We start from the raw sequence: 26,996 nt of genomic DNA on the forward strand, positions 1-26,996 counted from the left end.
AGGAACTCTCAGTTGAGGCCCCACTCCCACAACACAACCCCCCCCCCACTCCCTCCCTCTGTTGTCAGTCTTCTAGGGGACCGGCAGACATTCAGGTATTTATTCAATCACTGGTTTTTACATAAGCAACAGAGGGTCATATTGCCGTCTTAAATATTTCTTCCCAGAAGCCCCAGTTGTACAACCTGGCAGCTTCTACCCGCACTCTGGTTCCCATGGAATCATTTACTTGTATTTATCAGAGGAATTTAAAAATCTTTCCCTTCTGGCTGAAGAGAGTGAGGTCTGTTTGGCGTTCTACCGGCAACAGACAAGGGGTTTGCCGCCTGAAACATCCTTTTCTCCCCTCCCTCCCGCTCTTTTGGCGTCATGCCTGATAAAATTGAGTTCCCAGGTCTTGAAAGCTCAGGCTTGTGTGTCACTTCACTTGGGTCAATAAAAAAAAAAAACTTTGGCCCCGGTCACACGGGCTGGATATCGCGGGGGAGGGGAGGCGTGGCTGTTTGCCCCGGAGCGAACTACCGCGCGGCAGCCAGATCAAACGTCCCGCCCGACGTCCCGTGGTTGGGGGGAGGTGCCGATCATACCTCACTCCTGCGGCACAGCAAAGAAGCGACGCCGCGGGGGTTGTGTTGTTGTTTTTTTAACCCAAGTGTTCGCAGGTGCCCTTGGGTGCTTGTGCGCACCAGTGGAGACTTGACAAAAAAAAAGTTTTCGCGACGGGACATGGGCAGGCACCGGATGCCACGAGCTAACACCGGAAACGTGATCTGACGCCCGCCCTTGCCCCACGGTTTCCGGAAACTAGTACCTTGGAGGTACTAGTTTTTTACAGCGCATCTTCGGAGTGAAGCCTCGGGTGAGCCACGGGAGCTCTACGCTTCCCAGATGTGGCGGTGAGATCGCGCCCGGAAAATCCACCTATCTTCCATCTCTCTAGCGTGCCTAATGCTCCGTGTGACCGGGGCCTTTGTGACTTTTATTTTGGGATTTCCCTTTTGAAGCCACTCAGCTACCTGGAACCTCTGCACCTCTAGCCTACTCTCTTGTCAGGTCTCAGCTGGAAATTAAGGCTCCATTCCTTAACCTATTCACTGCAACGTCTTGACAGCACGGAGGGTGGGACTAGACACGTTTAAAAAAACAACAACGGTGGGGTTGCTTCTCAGAACAACTTCAGCCGAGCGGCTTGGTTTTCTGGCAGGAATGTGAATATCTTCATGTCTGGTTCCAGCCTGAGAAAGACTAAGGCGATGTGTATGAAATCACTCCCACTCGTTGTCTGCACCAGGCAAGGCAAGGAGGCTGCTGATTAAGCTGTGGTTTAAAGGGGGAAAAAGCAAAAGCTCCCCATGGTATCTTCTTTCAAGGCTTCCCCCCGCACCCCCAAGAGGCTTGTTTAAAATTTTATTCACTTTTTTTGGTATTTGTGTGTGTGTGTGGCTAAGAGGTAGGGGTGAGCAAAAAAAAAATAAAAAAATTCAGCCCGATTCGGATTTGGCTGAATCGGGCAGAATCAATTTCGGCCGGCAGTAAGACTCCTGCATGTCAGTTTCCTCAGTAGGAGCCGATTCAGGAGTCTTTTGGCCAGCCGAATGTCAATTTCAGCCCCATTATATCCTATTGGCCATTGAAGTCAATGGCGAAAACATAGGGTATATTCTGGGGGCTGGAGGGGAGGGGGTTTGAGGGAGAGGCTCCAAACTCGCCGGATAGCTGCTGAAGCCTCTCCCCAAGATACCCATCAGGATTCAAGATCATTGGACCAGGGGGTCCAATTCTAACGGCCCCCAAACAGGTTGCCCCCATCCCCTCCACTGTTCTCTATGGTGGGAACAAATATTCCTTTTTCCCCACGGTGCTGTTAGTGGCTCTGGGAGGGAGGGGGTTTCAGGGAGAGGCTCCAAATTTTCAGAGTAGCTTCGGGAGCCTCTCTGCACATAAACCCCCATGTCCCAAAGCAATTGGACCAGTGGGACCAATTCTATGGGCACCCAAAGAGCTTACCCCCATTACCTCCACTGTTTCCAATGGGGAAAACCCAGCCAGCAGCACTTAAGGCAGGCAAGCAGGCAGCACCCAGCAGTCAGACTCTCCCAGAGAATCTCAGGGAAAGTGAACTGTCTTGGGAGGTGCTTGTTTGCCATGAGAACAAGTGGCACACTCCAGAACAAGTGGCACTGTGGCAGTGCACCAATGGTGCCAGCGCCGGAGGTTATGAGTCTGGGAGTGCTCCTAGATTCCTTCTTAACAATGAAGGCCTAGGTAGCAGCCACTGCTAAGTCAGCCTTTTACCATCTTCAGCTGATTAGGCAATTGGTTCCCTTCCTCGACCCCAATGACCTGGCCACAGTGATCCACACGATAGTCACCTCGAGACTAGACTACTGTAACGCTCTCTACATGGGGCTGCCCTTGTCGCAAATTCGGAAGCTGCGGGTAGTGCAGAATGCCGCGGCCAGGCTGTTGATGGGCCTACCTAGCTGGGAGCACATCCAGCCTGCGCTGAAGGCACTGCACTGGCTGCCAATAGCATACCGAATTCGCTTCAAGGTGCTGGTGCTTACCTTTAAAGCCCTATATGGCCAGGGTCCGACATACCTGAGGGACCGCCTTTCCCCATATATACCCCAGAGAGCACTGTGGTCGGGGTCACAGAACCGATTGACCTGGGCCCCAAGGATGCCAGGCTCGCTGCCACAGGGCCAGGGCCTTTTCAGTGGCGGCTCCATACTGGTGGAATGAGCTCCCGGAAGAGATCAGGGCCCTGCGGGATCTTTTACAGTTCTGCAGGGCCTGCAAGACGGAGCTCTTCCACCAGGCTTTCAACTAAGGAGCCGCCCTGACTATTACCATCAACGAGCCCGGCCCTCAGCCTTAACATCTGGCTCATTCCATCAAGTGACTCAGTAAGACCACTGAGCTGGAACTGTCAGCTTGTAAACATCCTTAGCCCGCCATCACAAGCAACGAACTGAACGATCACTAGCACCTTATGATTTTATGAGTTTCATCTGTATTGCTTTGTTTTAAAATGATTTTATATGGTTTCATTGATATTTTGTGCCAACGTTGTAAGCCGCCTTGAGCTTGCTCGCGGGGAGGGAGGGCTATAAATTGAAATAATAAATAAATAAATAAATAAAAACTGTGTGCTAGCTCACACTAACTCAGCTTAGAGGGAACACTGGTTCCTACTGCTTCCTCTTTACAAACCATCTAGCTCCCCTGTGCTGAACGCCCTAACATGGAGAACAAGATTCTTTCCCCCCCCCATATATATAAAATCTTAGAGAGAAGAAGAGAGAGAAGAGATTGGATTTATACCCCGCCCTTCACTACCCAAGGGAGTCTCAGAGTGGCTTACAATCTCTTTTCCCTTCCCCTCCCCACAACAGACACCCTGGGAGGTAGGTGGGGCTGAGAGAGCTCTGACAGGAACTGCTCTTTTTCAAGAACAGCTCTGACAGAACTATGGCTTGCCCAAGGTCATCCAGCAGGTGCAAGTGGAGGACTGGGGAATCAAACCCGGTTCTCCCAGATTAGAGTCTGCACACTTAACCACTAGAGCAAGGTATAATACAAAGGGGATACAAAAGAAAAAGAGGGGTTATATAACAGATTATATGTATCAAGATTATTATACACTGCAATAAAGTAAATATTTCTCCCTAACATCCCCTTCGTTATAGTCTTTAAGGCATTTTCTATGGGACACTATGGTTCTTACTTCAAACATTTTGAATTTCAAATTTCATAACTAATCTATTTTACAACTATATTATTAATTTCCTCATTATTGCATATTCTATGTCATGCATTTCAAGGTTTCTAGATACTAGCGATAACTTTTAATATACCAAAGCTTAAAGGAAAGGTCTATTATATAGCTTCTTTAGATTCCAGCCGCTTACCAACTGCTGCTCCACAGGGGGTGGCACATCTTGATTAGCATACACAATGGCAGGATTATAAAGGCTGAACACGACAGGATAGAAAACTTTCTTCCCTACGGAGACATGAGAGAGGGGTTAATTCAGCGTAGCACATTTCTGAGCAGAAAAGTCAACTGTGCCTCTCGGACAGGAAACGACTGAAACGGCTAATTGATTCTTGTCGATGATTAATGTCAAAAGACCCGGCAGGTGATCCGCCCTTCAGGGAGCCCGATTGGATTTATACCCCGCCCTTCACTTGGAGTCTCAGAGCGGCTTACAAACTCCTTTCCCTTCCCCTCCCCACAACAGACACCCCGTGAGGTGGGCGGGGCTGAGAGAGCTCAGACACAAACTGCTCTTTTTCAAGGACAGCTGTGCCAGAGCTTGTGACTGACCCAAGGTCACACCAGCAGGTGCAAGTGGAGGAGTCGGGAATCAAACCCGGTTCTCCCAGATTAGAGTCCGCGCACTTGACCACTACACCAAATTTAACCATCCTACTATGGAGTTCCCGTTCAGCATTTCCACAAGTGTGCCAAGTCAAATGGCCAGTTTGGCCTATACCCGATGACCTTTGGGAGACAGGAGTCTTGACGACTGACAGTCACCTCTGATGTTGCCTCTGTTGGTCTCCTCTGCTAATATGGGGGGGCTTGACTTCATTTTCACAGTGTGCCCTTGAAGCTTCCCTGAAAGTAATTTTTTGCAAGCAGGTCTTCCCCACCCACCTCCTCCGCCCCCCCGCCGTTTTCAGGTGTACTTGGCTATTAGGCCTGTTCGTCTTTGCAGAACTCCAAACTTCTGCAAGCTCCCATGCAAAACCTAAGGTTCAACAACACTAAAAAGTGCCTGGCCAACACATTCTGTTACAGGGGCAAGTATTGTTCAGGTCTTTGCTTCCTGTTACCCAGTATGAGAACTGTTTCTGAAGACCACCATGTTCTAGAAGCCAAATACCCTTTCCAAAAAGAAAAGGCCTCTACAAGATTGCTCCAAGTTTGAACTGTGCGTCTGTGAGGACCCCACCCACTCTTCCAGCTAAGACCCCCTTGGTTAGTAGGGTCCACTTCTTATTTTGGACTTCGTTGTTTAAACAGGCACCCCCTTTTACAGCCTAAGTGCCAAGGAGATGCAAAACTTGGGGAGTCTCCTAAAGGCACCTGGGTCTACAGGCATGGCAGTGCAAAATCCCAGGGAAGAAAAGGAAAGGCGTGCCGGCCTTACAAACTGATTAAGTGCTCGGGGTTCTCAGTAAGACTTCTCTATAAGACTTCATTTCATTCTTAATAACAAAAGACTTTTCAACACTAGAAAAGCCTGGGATCAGTGTTGCCTCTAAGCTGAGTTAGTGTGAGCTAGCTCAGAGGTTTTTTTTTTAGCCTCCGGTTCACAGATTTTTGCCTTCGCTCAGGGAGGAGAGCTCCAGAGCAAACTAATTTATGCAGTGGCCAAATCACCCACTCAAGACTTTCATGCCAGCAGCTCACGAAGTGGAATTTTTGCTCACAAGACTCCACAGCTTCTACCCAGGCCAAGGAAGTTGCTATTACATTAACCAACGCCCGGTTTCTCTTTTTCCTTTCTTTTTTTAAAAAACTCATCCAAGAAGGACACGTAAGCCATTGATTTATGCTCTATCCAGTTCCAGGAGCTCTTTTGACCCACCCAGAATTTTGTGTCAAGGCAGACCTGGCTCACCTCGACCCAATTAAAGTGTGTGGATCACGCTGCCTGACTCCGGCTCTTGGTGCCCATGCGGGTCTGGCTCACAGCAGTTAACTTTACACCAGCTGGTGAGATTCAAACTTTTTTTATCTTGACCCAATCCAAAGGAAGGGTGGCCCAAGTCCCACCTACCCTGGGGATCTTCTGTCCCTAAAAGAAGAATCCCATGCCACAGAAAACTGTTCCTCAGATCCCTGGTCCAGACATCTGCTAGTCAGAACGCTGGTTTCCTGCTGCGCCACGCAGGCTTCGTCTCCTGGCTTAGCCAGCTCCTCGCTTAACTCCCTGGACCTCAGCTATGTTTGCCCCTGGACCCCTCCAGACCAGTGCTCCCTTCTAAGCTGAGTTAGTGCGAGCTAGCTCACCGTTTTCTAGCCTCCGGCTCACACATTTTTTGTCTTCGTTCAGGAAGGAGGGCTCCAGAGCAAACTAATTTATGTGGCAGCCAAATCGCTCGCTCACAACTTTAATGCCAGTGGCTCACAAAGTAGAATTGTTGTTCACAAGACTCCACAGCTTAGAGGGAGGCATTGCTCCAGACCCCAAGCCCACAATTTGAGGTCGTACGTCCCTTTCCTAAAACTTCTCAGTTCTCTCCCTCCTTCCTTTCATAAGTGTGCCCTCTTGCTGGTGTGTCTGTGCGTGGGCAGTTACTTTGGGGGTTACTTCCCGGGGCCCAGTGTAAGTTCTTTACATTTATTTTGTATGCAATAAAGTTGCTCGTTACAATCACTCTCTCTCACTCCCTTTCTTCGTAATTTCATTTCAGGGGTAGCCCGACTGAGATCCACCCTGGCGTACACAAGCTTACAGGATCCGGCGTTTTTCCTTATCTGGAACCCCCTTTAAAACTAATTTCCCCTTCCCTGGGTCCAGTTTGGGTAGAACAGTCACCCACACAAAGTTCGTCCTTCTTGAATCCTGCCCACCCTCTGAGACACTGGGGCTCCTGGCGCCTCTCATTCTGGCCTCTGCCAGCCACCACACATACACACACACACACACACACACACACACACCAACGCACTTAACCTAGTTTGGTCATTGGTGGTGGGAAGTGCCGTCAAGACCCAGCCAACTTATGGCAACCCGCCTGAGGGACTGCCTTTCCCCATATGGACCCCAGAGAGCGCTGTGATCGGGGATCTAGAACCGACTGGTCCTCCTAAGTGTGAAGGAGGCCAGGCTGGCGACGACCAGGGCCGGGGCTTTTTCGGTGGTGGCTCCACTCTGGTGGAATGAGCTCCCAGAGACCAGGGCCCTGCGGGACCTTCTACAGTTCTGCAGGGCCTGTAAAACGGAGCTCTTCCGCCAGGCCTTTGGAGCAACCACCCCCAACCCCACTGCTATTACCATCGGGAATGCCAACTGACATCGTATGGCGAAGAGCCCTGACCCGCTGGACCCCTAATAACTGCCCGAGCCAATGCCCCCCCTTTATGACATCTGAAGACCAGTGATACCAACGCATAAGATTAGCATTTTATTATTATATCTGGTCTTAACATAGTATTTCAATGTTGTATTTATTACTTATATGCAGGGCTCTTTTTGTAGAAAAAGCCCAGCAGGGACTCATTAGCATAATGGGCCACACCCAACAGCAGGAACTCATTAGCATATTAGGCCACACCCCTGACAGCACAGCTCATTCGCATATTAGGCCTAGCATAGTATTTCAATGTTGTATTTATTACTTATATGTATTTTGGAATTTTACCTGTTGTTAGCCGCCCTGGATGGCGCTGCGGTGGCTCAAGTAGTTAAGACGCTAAGGTGTTTAGTCACGCCGGCCACATGACCACGGAAAACGTCTTCAGACAGCGCTGGCTCTTCGGCTTTGAAACGGAGATGAGCACCGCAACCCTAGAGTCGGACTCAACTGGCTTTCAAGCAAGGGGACCTTTACCGTTACCTAGCCGCCCTGAGGGCGAGATAAAAGCTTAACAAATAAATAAACAAATAAACCCCTGTGGGGTTTTGAAGAGATGATCAGAGCTGGTTTGCCCTTGCCTGGCTCTGCACACCAACCCTGGACTTCCTCGGTGGTCTCCCATCCAAGTAACCTCCATGGCTGACCCAGCTTAGCTTCCGAGATCTGATGAGATCAGGCGAGCCCGGGCCGTCCAGGTCAGGGCAATTTGATAATTCCTTTGAGTGATTAGCTGAATCTTACCGACCGAGACACGTCAGTGCCCTCTTTTTATTAATCAGTGTTTAAGAACAGAAGCGCTAAGCTTGCCTTCTAAAGGTAAAGTAAAGGTAAAGGTCTCCCTTGCTCGAAAGCCAGTCGAGTCCGACTCTAGGGTTGCGGTGCTCATCTCCGTTTCCAAGCCGAAGAGCCAGCGCTGTCCGAAGACGTTTCCGTGGTCATGTGGCCGGCATGACTAACACCAAGGCGCACGGAACGCTGTTCCCTTCCCACCGAAGGGGTACCTGTTTATCTACTTGCAATTTCTTGCTTTCGAACTACTAGGTTGGCAGGAGCTGTAATTAGAGACGGGAGCTCACTCCGTCATGCGGCGCACTCGGGTCTCGAACTGCTGAACTACCGACCTTCCACAGCCTGCAGTTCAGCGTCTTAACCACTTGAGCCACCGCAGCTCCGTCCTTCGAAAGACAACCACTCAAAAAAGTCCGCACCGTGCAACTATAACAGCGTGGGGGGGGGGTGTTCTGTGCATAGGGCCAGACGTGATGCTGTGGGACATGGTCAGCCGACCCGTGGCAGGCAAGCATAGTTGGTGTTTGGGGCTCGAACGCCACTTGTGCTTCAATTCACAGATCCGGGCAAAAATCACTTACGCATGAATAACCGCGAAGCTGGCGTACTGAGTCCAGACCCTTTGGTCCACTAATGTCAGTATTGCCTGCTCAGACCGGCAGCTCCTCTCCAGGGTCTCAAGGTCTTTCACATCATGTACTGCCTGGTCCTTTTAACTGGAGATGCCAGGGACTGACCCCGGGACCTCGTGCATGCAAAGTGGAGGCTCTTCCACTGAGCCACATCTTCTCCATACTTGATCCTGTCTAGTCCACCATTCTCTTTGACAGGCCAAATGTCTCTGGGACGTTTATAAGGAAGATGCAAGGGCATCGGCGTACCCCCATTTGTCCCCGGAATTCGGTCTTTCTAGGCACAGAAACACAGATATCCCCATTACAATATTCTGTCTGGTAGCACGTCTTCTTCCGTGGACAGGAAGTAGCAGCTTTGGGTAGGCAGGGGCACGGGGCGGAACGGTGGCGCGGCAGGGCCACTGGCAGCCGCCCGCCCACACCGCCGCCTTTTGGAAGGCAGCCAAGCGGCCCCTGCTGAGTCCAGGATCTGAAAAACCGACATACCTGGCTCGGCGTTCAGGCGACAGCTGTTTAAGAACTCGGCCGTGAAATAAATATCGACATCGCAGAAGAACATCAAGACCTCGCCTTTCTCCCAGGCTCTGGCACCCACATCTAGCCCTCGGCCACGATTGAACTCTTCGTTCAAGGACACAAGTGTGTAATTGTGGAAGTTAGTCTCTCTAGAAAGAAGAAGGAGAGAGAAATGAATAACTTTTCTCCCCTACGGCCCCTGGCACATCAGCTTGCGGATAAGATGCATCCCCGTAAGCCCCCCCTCCCCCGTGGTGCTTGTAAGTGCCACGTTCTGTGGTGCCCAAGTGTTTTTTCAGAAAGTGGGTGGGGGCAAGGTGGGCCTTTTGCCCAGCAAGGCATCTTGATTGGCTGTGCGGTTTTTTAAAAGCCTTGCTTTGGCGGCAGCTGCCACAGCAGCACACGTAGCCTCACTATGTGACTGAAGGTAAATGGTGGCAGCTATTGTGTGACTGCCTTTGCCTCGTGGGGCAGCCATTGTGTAGCAATCACTTTGTGGCCGCGCCCTCCACTGTTTCAGAATTCCAAAGATGCTCAAAAAGGTTGGGGGGGACTCCCCGCCCCGACATAAGCTTTGCATGGCCATGGTCCAGCACATCCGAACTTCTGCACGCCGCCGTGTGGGAAAGCACTACGAAACAGAGAAAAACACCGTGATTAATGGCCACCCTCATATGCAATAATGTATCTAGAAATTATACCTATAAATCAAAACACACTTTTTAACAACTCGTCTCTAAAAATGTAATTGACAATTTTTACAAGCCCGCACATCATGAACGGATTCACGACCTATGCAAAATTCAACAAGAGTAGGCTTATGTTTTCACAGTGCAGACAGAGTCAAAAAAATTACAGCGGAAAAATAGTTCAACTGGCTGTATACACACAAACCCATAAACCAAATGATAAATCTGTCCAAATAACTTCACCATTCCAATTAATGCTACTGCCTACAGAGTAATCTACAAAGGCACGAAATGATATACACCACCCTTTTGGTGTTACGATTAGTAAACTGAGACAACTTGAAGGTATACAGACTCTGTGGATGATAAAATTCCCTTACACCCGATAAGCTTAGTACCGTTAAAGGAATTTCATCATCCACAGGGTCTGTATATCTTCAAGTTATCTCAGACAATAAAACTGTCAACTAAATTTTTGGATATGAGTTGTTAAAAGTATGTTTGATTTATAGACATAATTTCTAGATACATTATTGCATATAAGGGGTAGCCATTAACCACTGTATTTTTCTCTACTTTGTAACTCATTATGCTGTGATCCTGTTTTGTGTAATTGACATGTGGGGAAGGACTGGCATGGTCAGACACCTGTTCATTATGTAGGAGGTCCCACCTCCTTAACCAGTAACAGGGACAGTGTGCACTCCTTGTCCTTTCTTCTGGAAAGTCCTCCTCCCAGCTGAAAATGGAAGATTGTCCCAGAAATGAAGGTAAGCTGCAGCAGCCATTTCGTGGCGGCCCTTGCCTTCTGTGGCAGCCATTTTGTGCCTTCTCCCACCACGCTGTATCAGAATTCCAAAGGCGCCCAACAGGCTCAGAAAGGTTGAGGACCCCTGCCGCAGATGGTTTACCTAAGCCCTTCTTTATGTTCTTAAACAGGCTAAGGTATTTATATCTGAGGCTGGCATACTGAAAGTTACTTTATGCTGGTCCAAGTAAAGAACTGCATAAGGCTATGGAGCTGAAAAACAGGTGAGTTATTTTCCCCTTTAATTTAAGGAGTGTCAAGGTGATGGCATCTTGTTTACTACTTATTTGAATGTGAATTGTTAGGCAAGATAATGCCATTCCCCTACCAGCTTAGATTTTTTTTGGTTTGTATTTGTATTTTCATATATACATGTGTGTGCATGTGTGTGCACCTGGAAGTCATAGCAACCTCTGGTGACTGACCCCTACTGGGGGCCTGGAGGGTATTCAGAGAGGTGGCTGAATAGAGCCTGCCCTCGCCTCCTGACTGCTGGTATTCCATGGAGGTCTCCCATCCAAGGACTTGCCAGAGTCGACCCTGCTTAGCTTCCAAGATCTGATGAGATCCGGCTTGCCTGGGCTATCCAGGTCAGGGTTTAGCTTAGATATATTTTGATATGTAAATATCTTCCAATATTTAGTATTCTCTGTTTCCCATTATGCTACTAGATCATCTACATTTCCTACCTGGGAAGAATACCCCTTAGGTTCAATAAAGGTTGTCTTATTTAATGCATCTTAAACTGAACCTGTGAACAAAATTCTACAAATGTTCAAGGTGAATTTGACAAACTGGTTCTAAACAACACAAACAGAGGCTGGTACATTGGTGCCCACATGGGATACTAAAAAACAGACTGCTATTTCTCACTAGGATGTTCTGAGAACTATAGGACTAAGCACAGTAAGTCAACCATTTGAAAGTTAACACCTAGTTTCCTTTTGCTACTAGCTCAATAAAACATGTGGTAATATCTAGAGATGTAAAATTTCTGGAAATTTTGAAGCTCGGAAAAAAACCCGGGTGTTTTTTTAAAAAAAAATATGGAAATTTTCGGAAAAATTGAAAAAAATTGTATATTAGCACTTCTTTTGTCTTTTCCAGATTGAAAGCCATTCTGTTACTTTAGGAACATAAAATATGACTATGGACATTTTTACTTGGCATGAAATTATCACAACTAGCATATTAAAAAGATAGTGTATCCAAACAATTATTACAAACAGAATACCCACCCACATGCAAAAACAAAACTGAAACCTTTTAATTTTCTTCTGACAATCGCACCTCCTAAAGGAAGAAATGCATCTTGTTCTTGCATGGGAGAGTTCAGTTTGTAACCTAGGACTTGCTTGTCCTCAGTGCACAGAAATTAGATCAATCCGATACCATTCATACTTTTTAGAAATGATTTGGAAAATATTTGAACACCTTGTCTTAAAGTAGTTTATTCATCATGTTAAAATAAAACGTTCCATAATCAATTTTTTTCTTTTTGTTTTTTCAATTTTTCCAGTTTTTCGGAAAAAAACAAAAAAGGTTTCAGGAAAAAAACGGGGGGTGGGGGGAAACGGTTTCCCCCCGAATTTTTCTGGGGTTTTTTTCCGGGCCTTCACATCTCTAGTAATATCTGGTATCTACATGGTCCTTTGAAACTTCTCATTTGCTCATTTCCATCCACCCTTCCCACATCCAGGCACTGTATCTTTCCTCGCTTACCTGGGAACATAATTATGCTAATATAACCAGCTTCTTCTCCAGGCTGGTAGCAATGGCAGGGCTCCCGAGGGCACAAACCCCATTCCAAACCTGCCCTGTCCCCCACCCCGAGGCCACCCTCACCTTGATCTCCTGCCCTAGCTGGGAGTGAGGCGCCAGGGTGGGCCATTCTCCACGGCTCTTGCTGCACTGAGCACGGCAGCCTGCTGGTGCTTCTGCACGCTGAGGCCGAAGCCCGCCCAGCCCCGGTGTTCTCGGACCGAAAAGCTGCAGAACCAGGCCCATGGCTGCTGGGCACGTGGCAAAAGTCATGTCTGCCCTTTCGCAGCCTAATTGGAGTTTGCTGGCCTCTGGACTCCAGCTCTCCAAAGCAAAGCAGGGAGGGGGTAGGAGGGCTGGTTGCACAGGCACAGTAACGGTCCGAGGCGGGCCTGCCCAGGTGCCTCTCGGCTTCCTTTCCCCTGCTTAGCTCACCAGGTAGATGGTTCCTCTCGGCTTCCTTTCCCCTGCTTAGCTCACCCGGTAGATGGTGCCTCTCGGCTTCCTTTCCCCTGCTTAGCTCACCCGGTAGATGGTGCCTCTCGGCTTCCTTTCCCCTGCTTAGCTCACCCGGTAGATGGTGCCTCTCGGCTTCCTTTCCCCTGCTTAGCTCACCCGGTAGATGGTGCCTCTCGGCTTCCTTTCCCCTGCTTAGCTCACCCGGTAGATGGTGCCTCTCGGCTTCCTTTCCCCTGCTTAGCTCACCCGGTAGATGGTGCCTCTCGGCTTCCTTTCCCCTGCTTAGCTCACCCGGTAGATGGTGCCTCTCGGCTTCCTTTCCCCTGCTTAGCTCACCCGGTAGATGGTGCCTCTCGGCTTCCTTTCCCCTGCTTAGCTCACCCGGTAGATGGTGCCTCTCGGCTTCCTTTCCCCTGCTTAGCTCACCCGGTAGATGGTGCCTCTCGGCTTCCTTTCCCCTGCTTAGCTCACCCGGTAGATGGTGCCTCTCGGCTTCCTTTCCCCTGCTTAGCTCACCCGGTAGATGGTGCCTCTCGGCTTCCTTTCCCCTGCTTAGCTCACCCGGTAGATGGTGCCTCTCGGCTTCCTTTCCCCTGCTTAGCTCACCCGGTAGATGGTGCCTCTCGGCTTCCTTTCCCCTGCTTAGCTCACCCGGTAGATGGTGCCTCTCGGCTTCCTTTCCCCTGCTTAGCTCACCCGGTAGATGGTGCCTCTCGGCTTCCTTTCCCCTGCTTAGCTCACCCGGTAGATGGTGCCTCTCGGCTTCCTTTCCCCTGCTTAGCTCACCCGGTAGATGGTGCCTCTCGGCTTCCTTTCCCCTGCTTAGCTCACCCGGTAGATGGTGCCTCTCGGCTTCCTTTCCCCTGCTTAGCTCACCCGGTAGATGGTTCCTCTCGGCTTCCATTCCCCTGCTTAGCTCACCCGTCAGGTTGAGGTAGGGGGCAACTGTGGAGAGGACTTCGGCTGTGGACTCGGGACGGGCAGAAGGAAGTCCTTTCAAACAACCATGGCTCTGAGCACAGAGGAGACCGTAGGTTTTTTTTGGGGGGGGGGGCTTTTCTCTGGCTCCTCTTGTCACCATTTTATTTGATTTATTTTTATTTTATTATTTTATTTATTTGGGGGGGGTGATGTTGGAAGTGACGTCGTGCCTCCCTGGTGCCCACCCCCACCGACAATTTCTGGCCACAGGCCTGCCAGTCTACTAATAAAAAACCCAAGCAGCTAATTGCCACTACACACATACACTCCACACTAAGTTTTTTTAAAAAATAGTCAGGCTTGATTTTCTCAACTCACCTAGCGACCGACTCTAAGATGCTCTTGACTTCAGAAAGCCCTTCTTGGCCAAAATATACTACAGTGAGGTGAATCCGCTTGTCCTGATTAATGCACACTTCCCTAGAAAAGCAAAACAACATCAGGTGTCCATTGCTCTAGCCACCTAACAAAAGGCCTTTCAATCAAACATTTTCAGTTTAGAAGAGGCAAGTACAAAATAAAATATTAAAAGTCAAAAAAAAAAAAGAAGAAGAGGCAAGTATCAAACACACACACAGAGCCCTACAGCTTCCAAACACATTTTATTACATAAGAAGAGCCCTGCTGGATCAGACCAATAGTCCATATAGTTTAGAGGATTACTGCCTCTGAATTTGGAAGTTCCCCTCAGTCACCATCAATGTTCCCTCTCAGCTGTGGAGTCTTGTGAGCAAAAATTCTACTCTGTGAGCGACTGGCATTAAAGTTGTGAGCAGCTGATTTGGCTACTGCATAAATCAGATTGCTCCGGGGCCGTCCTTCCTGACCTATGACAAAAACGTGTGAGCTGGAGACTATAAAAAATATGAGCTAGCTCACACTAACTCAGCTTAGAGGGAACACTGGTCACCATGGCTAGTAGCCATGGATAAGACTCCTCCTCCATGAATCTAACTCCCTTTTAAAGCTGTTTATTCCTGTGGCCATCACTACATCCTCTGGCAGTGAATTCCACATTTAAATCACTCTCCGTGTAAAGTAGTATTTCCTTTTCTCCATCCTGAACCTACTGCCCATCATCTTAATCGGATAACCTTGCATTCTGGTATTTTGGGAGAAAAGGTTCTTTTTGTCCACTCTCCCCCCTCATGCATAATTTTATAAACCCCTGTCATGACCCCCCCCCCGTCATTGCTTTTCTCAACTGAAAAGTCCCAGACTCTTCAACCTTTTCTCATAGGGAAGGGGTTCCAACTCAGAAACCGATCTAAACTAATCACGAGGTTAGTGTGGCGTCCTTCTTGAATTATAGCAATAAGTGGGTGAAGTGTCTTCTAAATGAATGGCAGAGTTCCAATTTAGGTGTCTCTTGGCTACCCCTCTGTTAAGAAAGTAAAGGTAAACGTTCTCTTGCTCGAAAGCCAGTCGAATCCGACTCTAGGGTTCCGGTGCTCATCTCCGTTTCAAAGCCGAAGAGCCAGCGCTGTCCGAAGACGTTTCCGTGGTCATGTGGCCGGCATGACCAAACACCAAGGTGCACGGAACGCTGTTACCTTCCAACCGAAGTGGTACCTATTTATCTACTTGCAATGTCTTGCTTTTGAACTGCTAGGTTGGCAGGAGCTGGAACGAGAGACGGGCGCTCACTCCATCATGCGGCGCACTCGGGTCTCGAACTGCTGAACTACTGACCTTCCACAGCCTGCAGTTCAGCGTCTTAACCACTTGAGCCACCGCAGCTCCATGCTGAGCTCAGTTAAGAAAGGGGAAATGCTAATTCACTAACCCAATGGACAGTAAGGATTACAATCCACAAGGTCTGAACTCTAGCATGCAGCACAGACCAATGATGTCTTACACATTTTAAACTCAAACTCACTACTCTGCATAAGAGTTGGAAAAGCCAGTGGTCTCTGATTTCTCTGAATCATGCCCGGATCTTATGGCACACTAGAAGAAGAAGAAGAGGAGATTGGATTTATACCCCGCCCTTCACTACCCAAAGGGAGTCTCAGAGCAGCTTACAAACTCCTTTCCCCTCCCCTCCCCACAACGGACACCCCGTGAGGTAGGCGGGGCTGAGAGAGCTCTGACAGAAACTGCTCTTTTTCAAGGACAGCTCTGACAGAACTATGGCTTGCCCAAGGTCATCCAGCAGGTGCAAGTGGAGGAGTGGGGAATCAAACCCGGTTCTCCCAGATCAGAGTCCGCGCACTTAACCACTTCACCAAACACACCTTACTTATCTTCCAGTAGAAAAATTACACTCGATGGCTTTAGGCATGGTTTCCAATGCACTTACCTGAAGTTTTGCATGAACTGGGCAAAAACCTCTGTCCTTCCAGCAAGGGGGACAATAATGTTGATCATGGACCTGGAGATGTCCACAGTTTCGCTCTTGACCTTCATTAGGGGCCCAAAGGGCCGGAAGAGAGTGACATGCCTGTACTCCATATCCTCTGCCTTCTTGTAGAACAACTCATACTGTGTCCCTTTGTCTCTCTCAGTGCGGTAATAACCTTAGGAACAATCCACAAGAGGAACCGATTAAGTCACAAATTTAAAACTCAGTGACAAAGACTCTGTTGTTTTGGGAATTACTACACAGGAAGAATACAGCAAATTTAAGGTTGTAAATCAGCCAGATGCATTACCAAATAAAGAGGAAGGAACAAAACAAATCCCAGGCGCATAAATGTGGATTATTACTGCGATTAGGTCTGCTTTTCTCACTGAGAGTCAAGGTGAATTACACAGTGTAAGTCAAGTACAGTCAACAGGATGGGACATCCAATGAACAATACAATCCAGAAATCTAAAAACAAACATCTCTAACAGAGCTAAAACAAAGCATGAGGTTTTCAACATGATACATTAAGCAGTGTAGAAACTACCTAGTCTAGAGCACACTTAGAGTAACAAGTCACAGTCCTTATGCCTTTACCAAGGCAAGTCCTATTTCCCTGTGCAAAAGCCCTCTCACATAGTTCTGCTTTGCACAGTGTGCAGAAAGGAAAATGGGAGCCCTCCTATCTAGGGATGGGCACAAACCAAACGATGAAGCAAAATTCATCACAAATTTTGCCCTGTTCATGGTTTGCAAACAGAAGTTTGTAACACGTCTACTGTCACAAACTTGCATGGCCTTTTAAAGCAGTTTGTGGCGGTTCGTAGATGGAGCAGAAAGAGCCCTTCAACATCTTCTGAACATGAATGAATAGCGAAGATTACAGAAAGTATGGAAATGGACAGATTGACCTTGATGCTAAAAAGCGCAAATGGAAGAAGACTTTGTTGGACTTGGACTTCGTTTTATAATTGGGTAAGAGAGAAATATAAAGATATGACATTTTTAATATTGCAATAGTAAAAAAGCTTTTATGAACTTTTCAACTTCACAGCTTTTCGGTGTATAACATGAAATGATAAGCAGAGGAAAGTTACATGCAGGAAATCATTACTTTTGTTCTCTCCCCGGCCTTTCCCCTTCCCCCTTCTCCGATTCTTATGTATTTTAAAAACTTAATAAAAATTAAAAAAACAAATAATAAAGGGACACTGAGTCCCTTCAAACTTCTGCTTTCTGTTCCCCGTGGAAGCCACAGAAACAGCTGGGCGCTGGGGAGGCGTTCCCTACTGCTGCTGTTTTGGGCTGTCTTGTGCAGTCCCTTTAACCTTTAAAGGGACTGCGGGAGACAGCCCGAAACAGCTGAATGGTGGGGAGGAAGCAGCTCCCCACTGCTTAGCTGTTCTTTGGGCTTCCTCCAAACCCCATTGAAAGGGACTGTGGTCCCTTTCAACAGGGTTTACAGGGGCATGAACCACAAACTAGTTTGGTTCATGGTTCAGCCACAAACCGAACTGAATGACCTTTTCCTGGTTTCTGCCCATCCCTATTCCTAACCTCCTCAGGGAGGCCATTCCGTAAGATGGGATCCACAACACAGGAAGCACGAGTAAGGATGGCTATCAATTCTGCAGGAAGAGCATAGGTAGAGAGGCAGTCCCACAGATAAGAGGGACCAAGGCCATGAAGGGTTTTGTATCTGATTGTTAATATCTTGAATTGAGCCCATAATTGACGGGCAGCCAATAGAGCGACTGCAGAATGAGAGTGATATGCATTCTCTCCCAATAATAACCTAGCTGCAGCATTTTTCTGGGTCACAGAGGCCAAGCAGAGCACAAGGAGAAAGCTCCATGTTCGATCCCTGGCATTTCCACATAGAGGATTCCAGAGATCTAAGACTGGGAAGGACCTTTGCCCGAAACCCCTTAGCAAGCTGCGACGCATCTCCGAAGGAACAATGATCCGACTGTATAGGGCCGTCGTGCCTGAACTACTCCCACAAGACACAAACGGAGGCATTTCTCATGGCCTTAAAATATTAGCCAGACTGCTTACTGCAGACTCCACTTTGCAGAAACCCAGAGCTCAAAATAAAAGTCAGCACACACCTTCATTATCTATCGGAGAATTTTATTGGCAGATTAAGATGCTAAGTAGGTCAAGTCCTACCCTAAGCAGATGATGATTTGGCTCGACTGTGCTAATCTGCAGCTCTTAATCCTTTTGAGGAGATCAATACGTACAATCAGTTTACTGACTTTTCGTAGAATACATTCGTGATGTTGCTTTTTTAAAATCTAAGCAGCGGGATGGCCACATCTTGTCCTCTGGGGAGATTTCGCCTGGCTAGATCCTTAAAGGGTTTTATAAGAATTATTTTGTTGATTAAGATTAGTTGTTGAAATGCCCATTTTCAATCTTTTCCCCACATACGCTGCTTCTTCTATAAGTTCGTTGCAGAGAATGTTGACGAACGAGGAAGGTGAATTGGCAGAAGAGAAGCACCTTGATTTTTTTTTAAAGGTAACCCCTTACATCCAATGCTCCCTCTAAGCTGTGGAGTCTTGTGAGCAAAAATTCTACTCTGTGAGCTACTGGCATTAAAGTTGTGAGCAAGCGATTTGGCTACTGCATAAATTAGCCTGCTCTGGAGCCATCCTTCATGAGCGGAGACAAAAATGTGTGAGCCGGAGGCTAAAAAACTGTGAGCTAGCTCACACTAACTCAGCTTAGAGGGAACACTGCTTACATCTATAATGCAACCCGGCAGTATTCAGAAGCCCTGGACTAAAATGATGATGCATTGGGCAGCCAAAGACAACGAGATTGTTGTCTGAAGGAGATGCGTCTATTTAGGCATTAAAAGCAGCTATTGTTTCCTCTGGCCTGCTTCAGAACCCTCTCACTGAAAGAGGTATATTATTCTCTTCCCATTTATTTCCTTGATGAATACATTGGGAAATCAACTGTGGCAGATCTTGAACTGAACAGGCACAATTGCATTTGCAGCGATTTTAGACCTGCTGCTCAAAATCCAGCCTTTTTTTAATCTTTGCCTGGCTGGAAAGAACGGAAAGGGGAATTTGTTCAGGGGAAAAGTTTTGAGCATGGAATTCTTAATGAGCAACCTCATCTCTAGGTATGCACTTACTGAATAAAGTACTCTTCATCTGCCTTTCTGTGTGACCAGTAGTCTGGGTACTCAGTGCTGGCAACTGAACCGATCGTCCTTAAATCTTGGTCCTGACAGATTTTCTTTGGCTTGGCAAGCCAGCCCGAAAATTTAGGAGCTAGACATACTTTTTCAGTCTTCAGAATTTATACCTTAATGGCTGGGCTTTCTAACGATTGCTACCACAAAACCTAATTCGTCACAGTTTCGTGTCTTTTTTTTTTAATAAAAGCTATTAGTGTTGTAGCATATAAATTGTAGCATATAAATTAGTGTTGTAGCATAAAACAACCCTGGTTGTTATCACAACGAAAAACTAACCTCTCTCCCTCACCTAAATAAGCTTTGTACTTCTATTTAGATTAGATCCAGTTAGCCCTGAATCGCCAAACCATCCTCTATTTCATCAGATCTCGGAAGCCGTGCAGGGCTGATTCTCCTTAGTATTTGGATGGGAGACCACTAAGGAATTGCAGCACTGCTACGCAGAGAGAGGCAATGGTAAACCACCTCTGACCGTCTTTTGCCTTGAAAATCCTATAGGGACATGGCACCTTATACACAAAAGACATTGTTACACACACAAAAAAAGACTGCTCAAAGTCCCAGATGCCACAATGGAATTACTAGAGACCACAACACCCTGGGATTTCTGGAGCTCTGATCTAATAGCAAACTGGTTGGCCTCTTTGTGCCTGACAAGAGCCTCATCGCAGCTGCCCAAAGATAGGGGTCTTGACCTACTTTGGGGGCTTCCCACGTCCCCCAGAAAACTATGACCTTGCAAAATAAACAAAACACAACACCAGCTGAAGACCAAATATGCTTCAGATGGAATGCGGAGTCTAAATTAAAAGGGAAAGACTTCACGTTCCTGGGATCCCAGATCACCGCAGACTGTGACTGCAGCCATGAAATTAAAAGACGCCTGCTCCTTGGGAGGAAAGCGATGGCGAACCTAAACAGCATGATAAAAAGTAGAGACATCACTCTGCCAACAAAAGTCCGCATGGTCAAAGCAATGGTATTCCCAGTAGTCATGTATGGCTGCGAGAGTTGGACTATAAGGAAGGTCGAGCGCCGAAGAATAGATTCTTTTGAACTATGGTGCTGGAGAAGACTCCCCTTGGACTGCAGTCCCTTGGACTGCAAGGAGATCGAATCAGTCAATCGTAAAAGAAATCAACCCTGACTGTTCCCTGGAAGGCCAGATAATGAAACTGAAGCTCAAATACTTTGGCCACCAAATGAGAAGGGAGCACTCACTGGAGAAGACCCTGATGCTGGGAAAGATTGAAGGTCAAAGAAGACGGGGACGGCAAAGGATGAGATGGTTAGACAGTGTCATCAATGCAACGAACATGAAATTGAGCCAACTTCAGAGGACGGCGGAAGACAGGAGGGCCTGGCGGGATCTGGTCCAGGGGGTCGCGAAGAGTCGGACTCGACTGTGCGACTGAACAACAACAACAGATAGGAGAGGTCTTGGACGTTTACTCTAAAGCTACTTGCATCTCTACAGATCATTTCTGGCACAAGTGCTCAGTCCACTGTGGACTAGGTCACCATGTTATGGAAATGGGTTGCTTTTAAGTGTTCAGACGGCGTTCCCAAAAGTCATCTGCAGAGCTGTCTCTGTTGCTTTTATGGTAAGCAGGCCTTTGGGAAACATAATGTAGTATGGAAATGGGTATGTTGACTGCCACTTAGATCTGCATCTAATCTCTGCTTGAGCTTGGCAGAGGTGATGGTTTATTCGAGTTCAGCATCACCTCCTCAGCCCCATACCCTTTGCTTCGACCTGGAGTCAGCTACACAGTACTTTATTAATAGACTCATTCCTCCTAATCCACAGTATGAAGAATTCATTTCTATGACTAATGCTGTTTGGAAACTAACCCACTTGCCCCAAGCATTTTTTTAAAAGAAGAACTTTTGCAATTACCCAGGAAAGCATAATTAAAAAGCACACGGTGATTCGCGTGTTTTCCCAGACTTTCATTTCCTAACAGTGCCCTTGCATTATCGTTACCAAGAAGAATTATGGACACCAATACTTAAAATAATTATTTGGCACTGAATTCAGAAGCATTTCGCAGAAGGGAGGAGCTTGAGGGGGGGGAAATGAACATGATTTATCAACCCGCACATTTTTTATTAAATCATATCCCTGTATTATACAGCCTCTGTTAGAAGGCAGAGAAGGTAGATTGCGTGTCCCTCTACAAGGTTGCTTCCGACTAGACAATATATGGACTAAGCAAATTCAGTTAAGAGTGTGATCCTTGAAACAGTCACACCCTTCTAAGCCCAATGATTCCAATAGACCATTCAACATCACAGTAATCCAAGTCTATGCCCCAACCACTGACGCAGAGGAGGCTGAAGTGGACTGGTTCTATGAAGACCTACGACACCTCCTAGAACTAACACCAAAAAAAGATGTCCTCATCATCATAGGGGAATCATAGGGGACATTCCATCATAGGGGACTGGAATGCTAAAGTAGGAAGTCAAAAGGTAACCGGAATAATGGACAAGTTTGGCCTTGGAGAACAAAATGAAGCCCGGCAAAGGCTAACAGAGTTTTGTCAAGAGAACATGCTGGTCACAGCGAACACCCTCTTCCAACAACCTAAGAGGTGACTCTACACGTGGACATCACCAGGTGGGCAACACTGAAATCAGACTGACTATATCATTTGCAGAAAAAGATGGAGAAGCTCTATACAGTTAGTAAAAACAAGACCTGGAACTGACTGTGGTGCAGATCATGAGCTACTTACTGTAAAATTCAGGCTTAAACTGAAGAAAGTTGGGAAAACCACTACGCCATTCAGGTTGGACCTAGATCACATCCCTTATAAATATACAGTGGAGGTGAAGAATAGGTTTAAGGGACTAGATTTGATAGACAGAGTGCGTGAAGAACTATGGACGGAGGTTCGTGACATTGTACAGGAGGCAGCAATCAGCACCATCCCAAAGAAAAAGAAATGCAAGAAAGCAAAGTGGCTGTCTGATGAGGCTTTACAAATAGCAGTCTTCTTGCAGTCCAAGGGACTCTCAAGAGTCTTCTCCAGTACCATAGTTCAAAAGATGGTAGTGGTGGGCAGCTCCTAATTGAAGGCCTGGTGGAAAAGCTGCCAGGCCAGGCCAGGCCTACCCCTGCTGCCAGTTTGAGAGGACTGACCCCTTTATTTCCACCCCCGGCACAAGGCCCACACCTTCAAGGAGGTGCACAGCTTCCCCACCCTCCAGTCTATCCAGCAGAGGCTGTTTTAAGGTGGGAACCACCTGATAACCCGCAAGCCTCATCAGACAATGGCCTTGTCCACTTTCCTAAAACATGGAGTGGTGCCACATTGGTGGAATGAGGAAAGAGCCAAAAGTGTCTTCCAAGCCACTGAGTATCACTGCTCTAGGTTATTCCCCCCTCCCAAAGTTAAAAGGGAAAGATAAAACTGTGAAGTAATGGCGTCTGAGCTTTTTATACCCAATTTGGAAAGGTAGGGAGTAAATATTTTTAAAAACCCAGGTGAAGTGACAATTATCACTAACAGTGAAGTGACTGCCCACTGGAATGAGCGAGGCAATTGCAAACCGAGTCACCTACAGCCCAGGTAGGGATCTCATCACACTTCGGAACTCTGAGGATAGGCAGAAAAATGTGACTTTGCAAATTCAAGAAAGTCTGGGGGGTCCAGAGTGCTCCCCTTCCAGGACCCTCCCAGTCTGTCTGAGCTAGTTTACAGATTATCTTCGCCATAACTGATTAAAGAGAAGAAGCACAGCCTTATTATTATCACAATGCCTGCCGACCTCAAGTTTTGGCAGCCTATGCTTTTCCTTTCATTCTGCCTTTACTACTGGGTTACGGACCCCCTTCGTCCTGTTCAGGGATTTCTCATCTGTTTCTTCATGTCAACCACAGCATTTTCGGGTTTCGCCGTATGACTACAGAACATCACTAGCCGTTTTGTGAAACGGTTAACATTTTCAAGCCTGTTACGTAAGTTTCTTCAGATGCTGTAATATTAAAGTTTCGCTCATTTCCTGACCAAAATCCACATTTTATTTAGTGGCTGAGTGAAACGAAATTCTTTCACAAAACGACCAGTTTCCAAATATGACTAATATCCTCCCGTTTGTAAATTCACAGACCCATGAGTGTCCCCATAGCAACTGACTCAATTCAAATCCTGCTCGTGACTAGCCAAGTTCTCACTGAGACGTACACCGAGGCTTGACTGAATGATCTCAAGATAGCCCCATGTGCGCTGTTATTTCGGTAATTGCTTTGCAAGCTGGCATTACCTCCAACAGGATGTCTACACTTCACACTAATGAGATGTCGCCAGCAAAATCTGCTGTCTCAGCCTATCCATCCAAACTTGCCTTGTCAAGCAGTTGCTCTTCAAATCCAAATTAAACATGTACCCGTGCCAAGTCAAAGGCTGCTTGGTCAGCTAAACACTTAGTCATGTCCCTTAGATTCAGGTGGGTAGTTGTGTTGGTCAGAAGCAGCAGGATGAAGTTTGAGTCCGGTGGCACCTTTAAGACCAACGAAGCTTAATTCTGGGTATAAGCTTTTGTGTGCATGCACACTTCCTCTATAGCCAGAATGAAACATTGTTGATCTTAAAGGTGACAATGGACCAGTGTTCCCTCTAAGATGAGTTAGTGCGACCTAGCTCACAGTTTTTTAACCTCCGGCTCACACATTTTTCTCTTAGCTCAGGAAGGATGGCTCCAAATCACACTGATTTATGCAGCAGCCAAACCGCTCGCCCACAACTTTAATGCCAGGAGCTCACAAAGTAGAATTTTTGCTCACAAGTCTCCACAGCTTAGAGGAAACATTGCACTGGACTCAAACTTTGCTCAATAACCAGGCTTTCTTTTAACTGAATCAAAGGGGTGGGGAAGATTCTTAGGACATTCCAGCAAAGAACATTCTGTAAGAATGCTGAATGTTGCTGGGGGGCGGGGGGGGGGGGTGAAAAAAAGAGATATTACGTGCCATCCAAGCCTGAAGCATTCCAACTGGGTTACGACTGTATGAAGTGACCAGATATGCACAATGTTAAAACCAGCAAAGGGAACAAAATATTAGGGAAGGGAAGGTTTAGTCATCGGGTGTCAGGGTTGCTTAATTCCGACCAAACTCTTATGTTTTTTTGGCCAGTGCTGTCTGTTCATGCACGCCGGACTACAGGTTAACCTCCACCTCTTTCTAAAGAAAGTGATGTTCTAACTTAGAGACCAGGAGGCCCAGAAAAATAAACTGGAAGCATTCAAAGCATGCATAATCCACCCCCCCAGCCTCCACCCCCCACCCAGTTTTTTCCCCAAACAGAAAAACTGAAAATTTCTGGAATGAGTAAAGTGCTTAAGGCAAGATTTTTTTCTTAGTCAAAACATGCAGTATGAAGATGGTATGAAGAGGGTTTATACAAAACAAATCTGGAGTCTATTTTCAAGGATACGATGACTTGTTTAAATGTGGCTGACCTTGTCCACAATTAACAAGCCACCATGCCTATGAGAACACACTACTGAAGGACCTTAAATGTTTTCGGTGTCACACAGTTCAACTTGATATCCAAAACACAAGCCCTATTATGACTGTATAAGGCAGTTTCACATGGGTGCTGTCCTTGAGCAGAGTCTGGAACCTCCGCTCTTGCCCTCGTTTTCATCTCCTCTTTTGGGTCACACGACGACCCTGCAGTGTAGCTGGGCAGGGAAATGGAGGGAAACCCCTTTAAAGGGCTGAAGGGGGTGGAGCTGCGATGCGCCATTTTGAAAACAGATCTTAGCTCCAGGCCGGCTGCCTATAGTAACAAGCAGAAACTCACCCACAGCCACTCCACATATTCTACTCTGAACCGGAGAGGATCAGGTTTATTTTTAAACTCCTGCTTAAAGCGGAAAACTCCAGGAACCACAATAATTGTGCTGGGAATGAAGACTGGTGCTCCCTTTAATGTAGGAGCTTCCTGGTTTCCATGCGGGAAAGAACCTCGGATAAGACCCTCCCTTTCCCCCCCCCCCCAAAAAAAATTCCTTTAGGGTAAAGGAGAATCCAGGTTTGTTTTTTTCTTCCATGGTTTTAAGACTTCCAGAAATTTTACATCTTTAGTTACATCGCTGTGGCCCGCAGCTCGCCCATCCAAATGATTTCCTGCTACATAAGAATTCAAGAGCTTCTTTAATCTGAGTATGAAGACACTGGATGGGACACAGAAGAAATGCGATCTTTTCTGCAAGCGTTGTTCTCTAGGGAACTACACTAACCGCAGCACTTTGGACTTTCATACGCTTTGCGTGTATTCAAAGTACTTCTCATACATTATGTACAACACAGTAAGTGCGCTGTAAAGTGAAGAACAAACCAAGTCAATGAAACGCCTGAATGCCTTGGAGCAGCTAAATTCAAATATGCATATGGTGAGGGATATAGCAGACACAAAACACCCACGCACGCACACAGCAGCGATACTTACCATTGTGACGTGTTATGCCGAAAGTGACAGTCTCAAAAAAATCTTGGACCTGAAGATTTACAACCAGCCTAAGAATTCATTGCTGCATTTTACGACTGCCTTTTTGGAAACTAAGACTGCACGATTAAAAAAAAGGAAGGTTCCTGCTGCGCTTGGCTCAAGCACAGGTCTGGCCCATTACATACTCGCTTCAAAACGGCAATGGAAAGTGCCAAGTATACCTAGTCTAGGATTACTAAAAAATGTTCCACTACACGACTCTAAAAACGGTTGCTAAGAACACGGCTAAAACTCAGTACGAGCAGCCTGTTCAACTGGCGACCCGTGAAGCAGAACTTGGGACTTTAAAAGTACCAGTTATATGGACAGGGACAGGCTGCAGGAAGGCAAAGTCAGAAGGCGAAATAGGATGGCCTTCATAAAATCAGAGGACCTCTGATTCACAACACCGCCAATTCACAACACCTGTTTTGTTCAAGCAGAAGTCGATTGTGAAGCAAGAGACCAAATTTCGAAAGGGGAAAGTAATATACTTGATTGGTACGATTTACCACCAAATAAGACACCGGCTACTAGTGACCAGTGTTCCCTCTAAGCTGAGTTAGTGTGAGCTAGCTCACAGCTTTTTAGCCTCCGACTCACAGATTTCTGTCTTAGCTCGGGAAGGATGGCTCCAGGGCAAACTAATTTATGCAGCAGCCAAATTGCCCGCTCAAAACTTTAATGCCAGGAGCTCACAAAGTAGAATTTTTGCTCACAAGACTCCACAGCTTAGAGGGAACATTGCTAGTGACGTATCCTGGCCTGCTAGATACTTCAAAATCAGGGGAGATTTCAAGTCCTAGACAGGCTTATTGGACCTCTGGCTCCCCCACCACCACCACCCTGCCCGACCATCATACATTGTTGTGGGCCAGAGGTGACGTCTGCAAAACTGAATGCTAGAAGACTCCAAATATTCAAGGTGCTGGCTATGACCTTTAAAGCCCTTCACGACTTTGGGCCCAAATATTAGCAAGAACCGTCTCCTTCCATATGTCCCTGTGCACCTACTACAGTCATCAGGCAGTCACCCGTTAGCTACTCCACCACTCAGAATGGCCCGTCTGGCATCGACCAGAGCCTGGGCCATTTCCTTCGTGGCTCTGTGGAATGGGCTTCCTGAAGAGGGGAGTGTCCGGGAGGTGCTGCAAGGCCTGTTCGTTTCCCGGGGGGGGGGGGGGGGTAAG

At 47.1% G+C, this 26,996-nt stretch overlaps 1 protein-coding gene across 1 annotated transcript in view; it reads right to left on the reverse strand.

The window, feature by feature from the left end:
• The window catches only part of CSGALNACT2 (chondroitin sulfate N-acetylgalactosaminyltransferase 2), a 38,866-nt gene that overhangs the window by 7,618 nt on the left and 4,252 nt on the right, over positions 1-26,996 (reverse strand). Inside the window, exons 3-6 of the mRNA XM_015416614.1 lie at positions 16,039-16,255; positions 14,055-14,156; positions 9,009-9,187; positions 3,915-4,009 (exon numbers count right to left, since the gene is read on the reverse strand). Of these exons, the coding sequence (XP_015272100.1) occupies positions 3,915-4,009; positions 9,009-9,187; positions 14,055-14,156; positions 16,039-16,255 (593 nt within the window). The remainder of the gene's footprint in view (positions 1-3,914; positions 4,010-9,008; positions 9,188-14,054; positions 14,157-16,038; positions 16,256-26,996) is intronic.

The sequence above is a fragment of the Gekko japonicus genome, unplaced genomic scaffold (genome assembly GCF_001447785.1).
Source record: "Gekko japonicus isolate JY-2015 unplaced genomic scaffold, Gekko_japonicus_V1.1 scaffold4511, whole genome shotgun sequence".
NCBI classification, from domain to species: Eukaryota; Metazoa; Chordata; class Lepidosauria; order Squamata; family Gekkonidae; genus Gekko; species Gekko japonicus.